This window comes from Pleurodeles waltl, chromosome 4_1, assembly GCF_031143425.1.
Source record: "Pleurodeles waltl isolate 20211129_DDA chromosome 4_1, aPleWal1.hap1.20221129, whole genome shotgun sequence".
NCBI classification, from domain to species: domain Eukaryota; kingdom Metazoa; phylum Chordata; class Amphibia; order Caudata; family Salamandridae; genus Pleurodeles; species Pleurodeles waltl.
This window is the reverse complement of record NC_090442.1, coordinates 765,867,882-765,882,563: the sequence shown is the minus strand read 5'-3', so window position 1 is coordinate 765,882,563 and position 14,682 is coordinate 765,867,882. Positions and strand designations below refer to the sequence as shown.

Genomic DNA, 14,682 nt, shown 5'->3' with positions numbered 1-14,682 from the left:
TATTGATGCATCCTTTGTGATTATGGTCTGAGGCATAGGGTCCTGAAATGGCCACCCTTTTGATAGGTTGGTGTGATTCCACAATTGCAGAGAGTGGTAAGATTGACGGTCCAACAACACTAGATCTTGAATTTGACTGTGTGCCTGAGACCATAGTTGAGAGAGACATTGCTGTAGTGGCCGCATGTGAAGTCTTGCATTTGGCACTATTACTATGCATTCCTAATAGTTTCATTACTAACTTCACTGTATAAGTGTGGTTGTATTGTAGTTGTGATATGAGATTGTGAAATGCTTGAATTCTGACTGGATTTGGGTATGCTAATGATTGAGTGTTCAGAATTGCTCCTAGATACGGTTGTATTTGTGATGGTTGCAGGTGAGATTTGTGGTAATTTATAGTGAATCTTAGATTGTGTAAGTGTTTATAACGTATTGAGTATGCTGTTGACAAATCTGAATTGTACTGGCTTTTATGAGCCAGTCGTCGAGCTATGGAAAGACATGTATGTGTTGTCTTCTGAGGAATGTTGCAACTGTGGCTAAGCATTTGGTGAACACCTTTGGTGCTGTTGTTACTCCGAATGGTAACACTTTGAATTGGTAATGTTTTCCTGCAACAACAAATCTTAGATATTTTCGATGTGCTGGATGTATGGGAATGTGGATGTATGGGAATGTGGATCCTTGAGGTCTAGTGCTGTCATGAAATCTTGTTTTTGTAGTAGGGGGAATGACGTCTTGTAGAATGAAAGTGTTCTAAAAGTATTTATAGATTGAGGGGTCTGAGATCTAGGATTGGTCTAAAGAAGAGTACCATCATTTTTTGGTAGAAGTTTAGTGAATATATCCCTGACCCCTGTTGGGATATAGGTACTATCTCTATGGCTCCTTTGAGCAGTAGTGATTGTACTTCTCGTTTTAATAGAATGAGATGCTCCTGAGTTAGTTTGGTACAGTGTAAATAAGTTCTAGACAATAACCATGTTGGATAATTGATATAACCCACTGATCTGTAGTGATGTTGTGCCATGGTGGGCAGAAATTTACCAGACTTCCTCCCATAGAAGATGTGTGCTCTGTGGGGATGGTGAGAAAGTCACAGTTTATTTGATTGAGAGGAATATCTGGAAGTGAACGGTTTACCTCTTCCTCTATTGTTGGATTCTCTATAGGAGCTTTTAAATGATCCTCTAGTGTAGAATTGTGAGGTTTTGTTGAGGGATTGCTGTTTCCATAGCTGATGGTTTGAAACCCCCTCTAAATTGTGATCTACGAAAGGTACCTATGGTGGGTGTGGTATACAACGCACCCATGGCTTTAGCTGTTTCTGAATCTTTTTTAAGTTTGTCTTTGGTTGTGTAAACCTCAGGGCCAAATAAATGTTGTTTATAAAAAAGGCATGTTTGGCACTGCCTGTTGTATTTCAGGTTTGAAACCTGAACATCTTAATCAGGCATGTCTTCTAATAAGTACACTGGTGTTTACTGATCTAGCTGCTGTGTCAGCTGCATCCTTATCAGATCTAATAGCATTATTAGATATTGCGCGCCCTTCATTTACTATTTGTTGTCCCCTCTTTTGGTGTTCTGGAGGGAGGTATTGTAATAGCTCTTCCATTTCATCCCAGTGTGCCCTATCATATCTAGCAAAAAAGAGCTTGCGAACTGACTATTCTCCAATGATTTGCAGTATGTGAAGCTACTCTTTTCCCAGCTGCGTCTATTTTCCTACTTTCTTTATCTGGAAGGCATCTCCTGTGGACTGACTGTTAGCCCTTTTTCTTGCTGCACCAACTACAATTGAATCAGGAGGTAATTGGGTTCTTATAAACACTGGGTCTGAGGGTGCTCGTTTATATTTTTTATCAACTCTAGGAGTGATAATTCTAGCTTTAACAGGCTCTTGGAAAATATCAGAAGCATGTCTGAGTATTTCTGAAAGCACTGGAAGACATTTGTATTGTTTATGTGTAGACGCCAGTGTGTGAAAAAGGAAATCTTGGTCGATCTGTATGCATTTGCACATTATGATAGGCTGCAGCTCTAGCCACTACTTGATTGTATGCAGTAGTCTCTTCTGGTGGTGAGGGTCTAGCAACATATAGATAGATCTGTATCCTGCTGATCATCACTAATATCATCCCTACGTGGTGATAATGAGGATGTATGCAGTGATAATTGTGCTTCATATGTGGGTGATGGTGATGGTAGTGGTGGGGAAGGAATAACAGTTGAATGTGGTGGTGAAGGCTGCTTATCTTTTATAGCCTCTTCCTGTTGTTTATCTTTGAAGACCTTTTTTGATGGAGGTACATACTTTGAAGTGTCTTTAAAAGTTAACATCCTTTTAAAGAACATAGGAGGGGAGGCAATTATTTTTCCTGTGTCCTTTTGAATGTGTATTGTTCGCTGTTTAGCGTTCATCATCTCTAAAATAGGTTGTATGTCCATGGATTCATGGGTAGAAGTAGTTGCTTACTACCCTTGTCTTTCGACTCCGAAAGTTTGTGTTTTGTATATATCAAAAGCATTGGCTCCGAGGGTGGTGTAGATTTTTTTGGCTCCAAAGATGTGCTTTCTGATTTTTGGCTTGATTCAGAGACTGGTGTAGGAGTCTGTTTAGTTGATGCCAAATGCACTTTAATCTTGAATCTCGGAGCCGAACCCGAAGGTTGGTCATCCGGACTTTCTTTTTTAATATGACCATGGCCCGAAGGCAGCGGACGACCAATGACTAGTGCTGGAGTCTTTTTAAGTATTTTTGTGTGGTGCGATAGGGCAGATGTACTCACGTACTGCGCAGGAGGTACGTAGTGGCTATCATCATCATCGGAGTGTTGATCGGAGTCCGAGTCTTGGATGGAAAACCAAACTTCTTCCTCAGCATGTTCTTCACCAAAGATATCTGGTGTGTCTTCTGTGGATTTAGACACCATTTCGAGACGACGAGCTCTATGGTCCAGAAGAATCTTTTTAGATCGAAATGATCTACAGGCGTCATAATTCTCTTCTCGATGATCTAGCGATAGACAAGGATTACACACGGAATGTTGATCAGTGAATGGAAATTTAGCGTGACACCGAGGGCAGAATCGAAACGGAGTTTGTTCCATTATATTTACATTGAAGTAGGCCCTAAAAGGGCGAGGCCCTTGTAAGGGTGGGAAATTCAACCCAGACGGTCTAAATCGGATCGAGTATAGATGGAAACACGATCGAAACAATACCGACGATATTGTAGAAAAGGTAGAATAAGTTCAGAAGTACCAAACCAAGATTCACCGGAGCGAGAGGAAACATGTCCGAACTCGACGGTAGAAAGAAAACAGTCTAATAAAGGACTCAATGCCCATGCGCACTATCACTGACAGGAGGAGTCACTCGATCTCATGACTCAAAAACGCTGGAGTATGACACTTTGTGAACTTAGCCTTAGTTAAGGCCATTCAACCCTTAATATAGCACTTATATTGGTTTGCTGAACAGTAAGGCTGGATCCCTCGAACTGCGTCCAACAGAGGAGATGAATCCTCGGCTTCCCAGACCAACAAGGTACCAAAGTTGACAGGAAACCCCACGTGGCTGTCTTTGAGAAGTAGGTGAGGTCGCTGACTAAAGATCACAATTACAGCTCCTCATCTAGTACAGTGAAAACTGTCCCTCAGGATGATTCAGAGTCATCCACCTCCTCTCAGAGTCCGGACCATGGAGACGATCCAATGCCCTTGCAAATGAAAAAGGAAGATGCACACTCATAGGTGGCCCACCAACCTCCTAAAGTTCTCACCTTTGAACCGGAGGATATTATCCATCCCAAGTCTACCATGTGGATCCCACCTACTGAAGTGGAGGCCCACAAACGCCATGAGTTTGAGAAGGACACCAGATCTCGGCTGAGATCTGAGTGCCCCAGATATGTCCTACCTAGCAAAGTTAGAGACCCCTGAAATAGACCCCACTCTGGTGACGTACTTGAAAAAATTCTCTAAGGACCCTAAGAATGGCATTTATCATGCTTGGCGAGAATGCTAAGACAAGTTGCTGGATGTCTGTGGTCCGTTGACAAAGATCTTAGAGCTGGGCTTCCACTCCTCCATTGATCCCGATATCCTGGTCAGCGGGGCCCAAAGGGTCATTTGTTTTTTAGGAAACGTGAACTGTGCCATCTCAAGCAAACAATGTTGCTTTATTCTTATTAACTACCTCAGAGTCAGCCCCTTGGTACACAGCTTACACTATGGAGCCCCGTTCCACAAAGAATGTTTGAAGTTGCTGCAACCAATGCTAATGTGGATAAAGCTCAGGGTTCCACCAAAAAGGCTCTCCACCCACCTTTTGGCAGGGCCAGACGCTTCAGGGAGCGAGCCTTCAGCTGGAATTTCTACCAAGGTCCTGAAAGAGGTTTCTAATAGCAAATCAGGGGAGGATACCAGGACTCCTCCTCCTCGTTAACGTTCATTTGTGAGCGAGTCGGAACCGATTACGGAAAGGAAGATCTAGAGGCGCTCAAGCCTCATTCCAGGACTCTGGTCCTACAGGTGAGCCTAATTTCAATGTCAGAAGTGATTTTGGGGGACAGAACCAGGTTGTTTCTACACAACTGGCAAAAGGTAACTCAAGACTCCTGGGCGTTGGAGGCAGTACAAGTTTACAAGGTGGAGTTATACGACTTCCCCAGTTCAACACGTCCCCCCTCCCGCATGTATTTTTCCCTGTGAGATCAGGAGTTCATCTCCTCAGAAGTGAGGAACCTTCTTTTCAAGGGAGCTATCAAGGAGTCACTTCACCACCCAAAAGGTTTCCTCAGTTGCAGTTTCCTGGTAGAAAAAAAGGGCTGGTGGATCCTGTTTGGTTCTGAATCTGAGGGAATTCAATGGTTGAGTCATATATTGTAATTTCAAAATGGATGGCATCCATTTGTTGAGGGACATCTTACGAGAGGGGGACTGGATGGTCCAAATAGATTTAAAAGATGCCTACTCGATGATTCCTATCTTTCCACCTCATCAGCGATTTCTTCAATTTCTTTGGCAGGGGCGTTGCTTTAAGTACAAGGTGCTCCCCTTTGGCCTATCATTAGCCCCGTGGTGCTTCACAAAGGTGATGCGTCCAATAGCAGAGTCCATTTGAGCAAGCAGTGTTCGTCTGATAATATACCTAGACGACATCATCATGGTGCATTGTCCTCCTTTGATTCTTACCCACCTGAAATTGATAATTTATCTTCCTAGGATCTGGGCTTTATGGTAAACTGCACAATATATGGAGAAGAGGGGACAAGGAACAAATAAAGGTTCAGTCCCTGTGCTCCCAAAACATTAATTCAATACAAAAGGAGGTACTATTCCTATTAAAAGAAAACAATAACAGGCAGGAAATCGAATTCAGTCCCAAACAGGGGTTATCTTGTGGTGCCCCCACACACCCCATAGGAATGTCATGTTTCATCTTTGGGCTGCTCCTCGTAAGCGCTGCAATGTCCTATGAGCCCCTCGAAGGGTCACTTAGGCAGAGGTCTTCTGTCTTTATGCTGTTGATGATGATGGTAGGTATGAGGGTGTACTAATAGTGTGGAATCAAGTGTCCTAAATGTAGGTAAGTGGAAATGAACAGTTGATGTTGTTAAAACCATCCAAGAGAGATCACCTGTATCCTATAATGTTGCAGCTCTCTTGGTGGGATTAAAAGCACCATGTAAATGGTCAGGGCTACTGCAGGGATATAATGTAAGTGTGGTGACTTTCAAAGCACAGAAGCAAATGTGCTGGTAAAGAGTTATTTTGCTATTTGCAAGGAACCCTTTCAAAGAAAAAATAATTATAGATTAATTTTAATTTGACTTAACTTGCAGTAAAACTTTCCACTCCACTAATAAACCCCTACGGCTGTCCTGTAACGGCAGGAGTAAAGACAGATTGAAAAACCTCTACAGACAGAGGTTGGAAACAGTGTCTGGCTTTTGATTCCCACCCAACCCCCAAAATGAAAGATAGTGAATTAACCATTGATGTGAATTAGGTGAGAGAAAGAGCTGCTCATCCAGTGGCTGAATTGCACATGGTGAAACCAGAAACACTGTTCTCAGTCCCGGCTTCCCACTTGACCAAATTGTGTGATCTCAGGCAATTATTTTATTTCACCATACTTTCTTTTTCTTCATTATCATGTATGAGAGCATCTTCAAATGTATGAGTTCAGGATGAGTGCTGTACAAAAGCCTCTTGTCTTTACTGCACAATGTTGCCCAATGCTTATTAACAACTTAGGACACATTTAGGCTGTGCATGACAACTGACTTGCCCCTTGGTTCACTACTGGCACCGTCGTTGGTGGGGAGGAAGGGGCATGAATACATTTTTATTAACTATCACTTCTAATAAATGCCTCTCAAAGTACTGATGTAATCTAAAGTACTAAGGTGACACGTTTCCCTTTGTTAAAGAAATACATTTGCTTGAACTTTTAAGAGACTTAGGGCGTCATTACAAACCCCGGCGGTTCTGCCCACCATGCCGGCGGCGGCTGAAAAGCCCGCCACTGGCATGGCGGGCTGCACCGCGATATAATGAACAGCTTGAGGGCCGCCATAGGCACCTCCACCGCTTCGGATAATGATCCCTACTACCCCCAGCCTTTCCCTGGCGGATTCCCCCGCCAGGGAAAGGCTGGTGGAAGGAATGCTCCGGGGCCACCCTGGGGGCTCCTGCACTGCCCATGCACTTGGCATGGGCAGTGCAGGGGCCCATGTGCAGTGCCCAATTGCGCAGGTTTGGCAGTGATCTGCGTGACGGGTGCAGCTGAACCTGCTGCACAGAGGCATGGAGCCTCCGGCAATGTCCCGACCAGGCATTCTGCTGGGCCGGCGGGCGGAAACAATGTTCCCGCCCACGGGCCAAGCAAAATGTTTATTATGCGGCTGGCGGGATCCCAGGGGGGCTGCAGGTCAGTAGAATGACCGCCAGGCTGAACACGGCGGTGAAAACCGCTGTGTTCATAATGAGGGCCTTTATCAAATTTTTGCACAAAACTTGTTACACAATTTACATGCCAAACAGTTTCATGGCTGTGCACAGGACCTTCGAGCCAAAGTTTTGGCTCATAATTGCCTCGGACCCCCTCTTTTAGTATGTTGACTTACCCACTTATACTTAAAAGTACGGAGAAGTCAGTGTTCTCATATTTGCAGCACTACAAGGTAAGTTGTGATCAAAGATGGTAGTGGCACCTGGATAATCTTCAGAAATCTAATTTGTAGAGAAAGTGTGCTTAAAACATAATGCTTTGCGACCAGTTTGGAAAGTTTTCATAGGGTAACTGAACCACAAACAGTCCTAGGGAGTGTAGGGCTGTTCTGTCACACCATGAAAGTATTGTAATATTTCCTTTGGGTCTTTTCTGAATCTCTGGATTTTATACCAATTTGTGTGGAAATTGTGCTACACAGTGTGCTATTTGGAGCCGTATTTAAGCATTTTGTAGGTTTTTGTAGGACACCCTCCTCCCTAACCCTTTGAGAGGAAGTTAGGCTTGCAAGCTTTCCTCGCTCTGTTAAACAAGAGGCAGTCATTTACACCCCACCACTTTTAAACTTCACCAGCCACCACTGCATGACTTTGCTACACCAAAATGGTAAGGGTAGCAGAAGAGATATCAGTCACACTTTGACCCCAGATAACATCTTCACTGGCTAGGGAAGGACAAGCAGTGGAAACTATAGAAACTAAAGAGGGTTCTTGCAGCATTGTTTACTGCCTGTTCCTAATGATGTCGAAGGTCAGGGGTAGAAAGAGCAGTGCCAGTGGTAACAAAGAGCGAGCTAGAAGTAGCATTTGCTAACCCTGCCTATCCCTGACATCTATGATTGGCCGCTCTTATTTTTATTACTGAGGGCCTGGAGAGAGGTCAATGTTCCTAGGCTGGAGGACGTCCACCAAAAAGAAGGCAAAGATCAAAGAGCGTCGAGCAACTGCATGTACAAAGGTCAGAGAGGTGCTCCCCAGCAGGGTTGAGGTGCTCAGGAAGACACCGGGGAAGCAATGTCATCCAGTTTCTTATAGGAGCTCCCGCTTGTGAAAGTTCTGAATTTCAAGAGGAGATTCCTCTGCAGCAGGGTTGAGATGTTCCTGCAAGGTGTCGGATGGAAGTAATGATCTGCAATCAAATAGAGGGGATCAAGGCAGAGAATGTTTGAGGTACACTGGCAGAGCACTGAAGGTGGAACAGTTCACTCTCCTCCTATGCCCTAGTGCATGATTGGGGAACATTTGTGGAGCTACAGTGATGCAGCATTACTCAGGCTCAAGGGCCTTCAATTCACAACTGTTTAGATAAACTCCCTCACTCCTCACCCACCAAAGCTTCTCTCCATGTTCTATTTTGGGGTTCCTTACCTGCCCGGTTCTCACAGTGCCAAGGTCGATGGAGGAATCCACTGGGGGAGATCTCAGCTGTCTGCCAGTATCCCTGCAATGAGAAGAGAAAATTAATTCCCAGTACTTCAAGAGAGCGAGAGAGAGACACACAAAAAGTGTGCATATGTGTGTTCCTGTGAAAAGGACACTAGCCGCTATACACAGAAGAAGATTAGAAGCACTACATCTTCAGACGCCCCCATCATATCACAAATTATAGAGAAAACTGATATTGAAATAGCAGAATCATTTCAAAGTCAGAGGAATCACCACCTTGAAGTGCAGCCTGGTGTTGTTATCATTTGAGTGATAATCCAAGATGCATCAATATTGATGACAGACAAAGACAGCTTGGACTTTCTGGTCGGCCATATCTTTCAACTATGATAACATTGACACCAAATACTCATGAACTACATCTTTATTGTGTTTATTTATTTTAATTCTGCCATTACTGCTATGTTTGAGTTCCACCCATTTTTAAATTATGTTAATTGTTTTAGTTCTGCCACTGCCGTTCCTACTAAAAAGAAAATTTACTCTTTCACCACTATCAGGAAAATTCTTCATGTTACTCCTGAGCCTCTGCCAATGGTGGTCCTCTTCCAGCCTCACATTCTTTTTCATGAACTCTTGGATGGTTTCATGGTGGAAAGTCCACACAAGACTAATGTTAAAGATTAGTCAGACTAATCAGGTCGTCAACGGTTATCCTGTGGTATAAATGTGGAATGGATCGACAAACAACCAAACATTTTTAGAGGTGATGGGTGAACCTCCTGACTCTTACTCTCTGATCGCTAACCAACTAACAGCTTACACTTGCTGATGCACTCTCTTTTCCTCTTCTTTATTCGTAATTCACTCAAAATAACAGATGCACCTAAGCACCTAGTTCCCAACTGGGTCTTGAAAAAAGATTGTCCCAGAATTTGCCGCTCTCATCAGATAATGGATTAGTAGATATTTTCCCAAGAGTTGCGTCTCTGGTAAATAAGGGGTTCAGGATCACCACCCCTTTCTTAAAAACAACAATTTAGATAGAGTGTCACTATCAGACTTTACATCCATTATTAATTTACCACTTATGCCCAAAATCAATGAGGAAATGGTTGTCTGCCATCTTCAAAAACATCTGGACAGATCTAAATGTGTCTACAAGCTTCAGTGTGGATTTAGAGCCTGATCTGGGACAGAGATTGGACAGTTAGGTTTTTGGAACGGGTCCCTGAAGTGGGCTGACAAAGGGGTGGGCTACCGCCTGGTCCAATTTGTTCTGTGTGTGGCATTTGAAACAGTGAAGCATCAAATTCTGCTTCAGACCACCTGAGGTGATGCATGGAGGACCACCAGGTATTACATTGTAGCGATCCTTCCTGACTCTAAAATCACAGTGTTTTGTACTTCTCCTGGCTGTAATGTCTCACAAGGCCCCCCATACCTCCAATCTTAATGTTTGTATGGTTCAGCTGTTGCATTTGTTAGCCAACTCATTGGCCAAAGTTCAGTCCTATGCAGGTGGCACACATGTGTACATGTGTGAGTCTAACCATTCTAATGTTCTCTCTGCTCTTCAAGATCTATTATTTAAGATCTAAAGTTGGATGCATCTGAACCAGCTATAGTTGAGCAAACTAAAACTGAGCTCATCCTCTCTGAAGGGAACAATCTGGGCTATTCAAGAACACACATCTTCCTGTAATTCTAAATCAAGCCCCATTCTGAGCTTCCACAGTACAAAATGTGGGTTTCAGTTTTGATAACTTGATGTCATTCGAAGCCCAAATAGTTAAGCTGGTGTGCAGTTGTTTCCAGCACTTTAGAGCAGCTTTGAAAACTTAGTGGTTTGAAGATTCCCAGTAAGACCAGCCCCAAGACACCTTCTTAAGGTAGTGTGCACCTAACAAATGTAATTATTCATTTATTTATTAATTCACGGACCACAGAACGCTGGATTACATTCACCTCCTCCACTGGATGTGCTTAGTTGTCAACAGGACCTATGTTATGAGGGTGTAATGGATGTTCAGTCAACAAGACAGAGCATGTTGGAACTGATAGTTTCACTTGTGTTGGTGTTTTATATTTCAACAACATGCTGCCTGTGGGCTGAGTGCCATACACTGTGGGGTACAGTGACACATGATACAATTAGTTAACTTCTGGTATTTACTTAACTGTGACTATCCAGAGTTTGTGGTGCCGATGTGGGTGTGTTGGGTGAAGAGTACCCCTGGCCGTTGGGATATAAGGTGGCATGTGGCTACAGTTCAATTTGACCACCGCACAGCAGGCATCATTCTGTCACTGTTGTTTCTGGGGGCTTAGATCTTAAAAGGAAACATGCCTAATGCTTTGGGCTGAAAAAAATGCAATTAGCCGAAGATCACCCTCATGACATGGGAGATATTAACAATTACAGATTTGTATCAATCTAAAAAAACTATTTGGGGTGCACAAAAGAACTGCCGTAAATAAGAAGTATGAATTACGGCTCAAATTCATATCCGTCGTGTGGTGTTCTGGTACTCTTGGATATCTGTGGCCTAAAAGCAAGGACCAAACAAGGCAGCCAACACCTACCTGAAGCTTGACTTTGACATGTGTCCTGACAAACAACACACACACTTCCGACATTTTGACCATGCCCACCATCTCTAGCCTGGTGTAGAGTGGGAGCTTACCCCGCAGATACTTCCAGCCATTTATACGGGGAAGGGCTTAATAGAAAGCAATTAGGGAACAGGGTGAAGTCAGAGCGAACAGATGATCTGCCTATGGTGCCAATCAATTTAAAAAAGAACACATATTTTACATAGCGCTAACTCGACAGTGGCTTAAAGCACAGAGAAGGGGGATTATTTTATTTACCAACTCAATGGGGTACCTTCCATCCTCCTTGCAAGGGTTGAACGGCTTAGGTGGTAAGGTGAGGATTGGAATTTCTGAGCCACAGGTAGCAATCCGCTGTACATGTAAGGTGAGCGCCCAAGAAGTCCGGAAGGACTGTGGAATATTAGATCATGTGTCAGGCCAAGTTGTGATAGTCCAGCAGGGCTGTGACACATTCGCAAGTCATGCAATACTCTGCAAGGTCAGTAGGGTTGGCAAATGATAGTTAAGCCTCTGAAGGTTCTGTAGAGTTAAGTGAAGCAATGGAAGTTCAGCAGGGCTCGGGTAATCTCGAGGAGGTAGGAATAACTGGGTCTGAGTCAGTTGCAAGGGTCGGCCAATGGGTGCTGCAGAAGATCAAAGCTATGAGAGGACGGAAATGACCATCAGCCGAAAATACACCAATCCGTCCTATCCCATGAAGCAGGGCTATCCCACTCGGAAGCCCTCCTCATCCTCATAAGTACACAAAGTCAAGGTGGCTGTAGAACAAGACTTCCCACTACTCTGTGACCAAGTTACAGGAGTGCGCAATGGTGGGGGAGAATTAATGTGTTTACATGCCAATCTGGTTTCTGTATTTCATATTTACCGAGCAAACAAACCAATTCTTTTGACATGGAAAAGTGGCACACACTTTTTTGATCTCCAAAATTATCCATTTCCCAAACTCACAAAAAATTACGGAAACGGTGGACTTTTGCAATTTAGGTGAAGGCTGACTGTTATTGGAACTATTTTTCAATATTTCAAAATATAATACGTAGAAAGTTGCTTTGCTGTTAAAGGATAGGCCTTTGAAGTGGGACATGCCCCAGAATATGTGTTCATTTAATAATAACTATATGCTTCTGCTGTTGTGCAATATTCAAATTGGCAATAATATGGCCACTGACAGACAAGCCCTTTCATTCGTACGGCTTGCCTTTCTCAGTGACTCCAGACAGCCACACATCTCCATTTTGTGATTTGATTACCTTTATTGGAGAATCTGTTTCTTCTTTGCACTGAACATGTGGACAAATTTGTTCCAGATGCGATCTACTAAAAAATATTTCAACTAAGTAAATTCATCCCCCATGGGATGCACTGTGTAAAGCTTCTGAGGAGGTTACCCAGAGTAAACTCCTAATAACCAGAGAATCATGAGATCAAGGGATGACTTTTTCCAGGAATGAGTTCCAATACGCCAAAGTATTTCAACCCATTCAGTGCCAAAATGTTTTTTTGTAGATGTAGAAGGCAGATTATCATTTTTTGCAGCAATATGATTACACGTTTAGCTTATAATCTACTGATACAAAGTATATGCTATTTTAGGACATCTAAAACTTCAACTGATTGAAACCTAAGTGTATATGTAGTTGCACAACGAAAACAGTGAACAAAACATGATGAATTTTACACTTTTACTAAATGGTTTAATGATTTGATGCTTTCTTAAAAAAATATATTAATCTTATGCAAGGAAATTGCAGCATTCAAAAACAAATATATTCAGAACAGTTTGTAGCTACTGTCAATGAAAGACTATGCGTGTCGAAAAGAGTATGAAGTAGAACTATGAAATTACCTGAAAAAGACATGCATCTATAAATACCACTGACTTTACATGTAAAATGTAATAAAAAGACGTTCTAATTTAGAATACCCAAAATATGGTGCGGACATGGAAACATTAACACAGACATTATGATGAAATCGGCAAACGGAGAAAGAAAGAAGGAGACTGCATTGATGTAAACATTAAACTACAGAAGACTTTATTATGATCTGTTCCAAATCCCATTTCCGGTGCAAACTCCTGTTTTCACCTGTAATGAAATGCCTCTTTTTACATAATATCTCCCAAATTTTTGGACTGATGCTGCTGGTTTTTCGACTCTGAGAGTGCACTGAGGCCTGCTACCAGACCTCAGTGCCAGTACTCTGACCCTTAAACCCTTCGCTGCCAGGCCTTTTCCCCCTCCTGTGCCAGGCCTTTTTTTGGCTATTTGGGGCAGTTCGCGCTTAGTCCCTCATAACTTTTTGTCCACATAAGCTAGCCAAGCCAAATTTGCGTCCTTTTTTACCAACATCCAAGGGATTCTAGAGGTACCCAGACTTTGTGGGTTCCCCTGAAGGAGGCCAAATTGGCCAAAATACAGTGACAATTTCGTTTTTTTCAAACAATTGGGAAAAAGTGGCTGCAGAAGAAGGCTTGTGGTTTTTTCCCTGAAAATGGCATCAACAAAGGGTTTGCGGTGCTAAAATCACCAGCTTCCCAGCTTTCAGGAACAGGCAGACTTGAATCAGAAAACCCAATTTTTCAACACAAATTTGGCATTTTACTAGGACATACCCCATTTTTACAATTTTTTTTGCTTTCAGCCTCCTTCCAGTCAGTGACAGAAATGGGCATGAAACCAATGCTGGATCCCAGAACCCTAACCATTTCTGAAAAGTAGACAAAATTCTGAATTCAGCAAGGGGTCATTTTTGTAGATCCTACAAGGGTTTCCTACAGAAAATAACAACTGAAAAAGAAAAATATTGAAATTGAGGTGAAAAAAACATAACTTTTTCTCTGCGTTTTACTCTGTAACTTTTTCCTGCAATGTCAGATTTTCGAAAGCAATATACTGTTACGTCTGCTGGACTCCTCTGGTTGCGGGGATATATAGGGCTTGTAGGTTCATCAAGAACCCTAGGTACCCAGAGCCAATAAATGAGCTGCACCCTGCAGTGCGTTTTGCATTCTATACCGGGTATAGAGCAATTCATTTGCTGAAATATAAAGAGTGAAAAATAGCTATCAAGAAAACCTTTGTATTTCCAAAATGGGCACAAGATAAGGTGTTGAGGAGCAGTGGTTATTTGCACATCTCTGAATTCCGGAATGACCATATTAGCATGGGAATTACAGGGCATTTCTCAAATAGATGTCTTTTTTACACACTCTCTTATATTTGGAAGGAAAAAATGTAGAGAAAGACAAGGGGCAATAACACTTGTTTTGCTAATCTATGTTCCCCCAAGTCTCCCGATAAAAATGATACCTCACTTGTGTCGGTAGGCCTAGCTCCCGCGACAGGAAACGCCCCAAAACGCAACGTGGACACATCACATTTTTTTAAAGAAAACAGAGGTGTTTTTTGCAAAGTGCCTACCTGTAGATTTTGGCCTCTGGCTCAGCCGGCACCTAGGGAAACCTACCAAACCTGTGCATTTTTGAAAACTAGACACCTAGGGGAATCCAAGATGGGGTGACTTGTGGGGCTCTGATCAGGTTCTGTTACCCAGAATCCTTTGCAAACCTCAAACTTTGGCTAAAAAAACAAATTTTCCTCACATTTCGGTGACAGAAAGTTCTGGAATCTGAGAGGAGCCACAAATTT

General features: G+C 42.8%; 1 protein-coding gene across 1 annotated transcript in view; it reads right to left on the bottom strand.

The window, feature by feature from the left end:
* KCP (kielin cysteine rich BMP regulator) overlaps nucleotides 1–14,682 on the bottom strand; it is a 521,393-nt gene that overhangs the window by 454,160 nt on the left and 52,551 nt on the right. Inside the window, exon 3 of the mRNA XM_069229392.1 lies at nucleotides 8,393–8,465. Within this exon, the coding sequence (XP_069085493.1) occupies nucleotides 8,393–8,465 (73 nt within the window). The remainder of the gene's footprint in view (nucleotides 1–8,392; nucleotides 8,466–14,682) is intronic.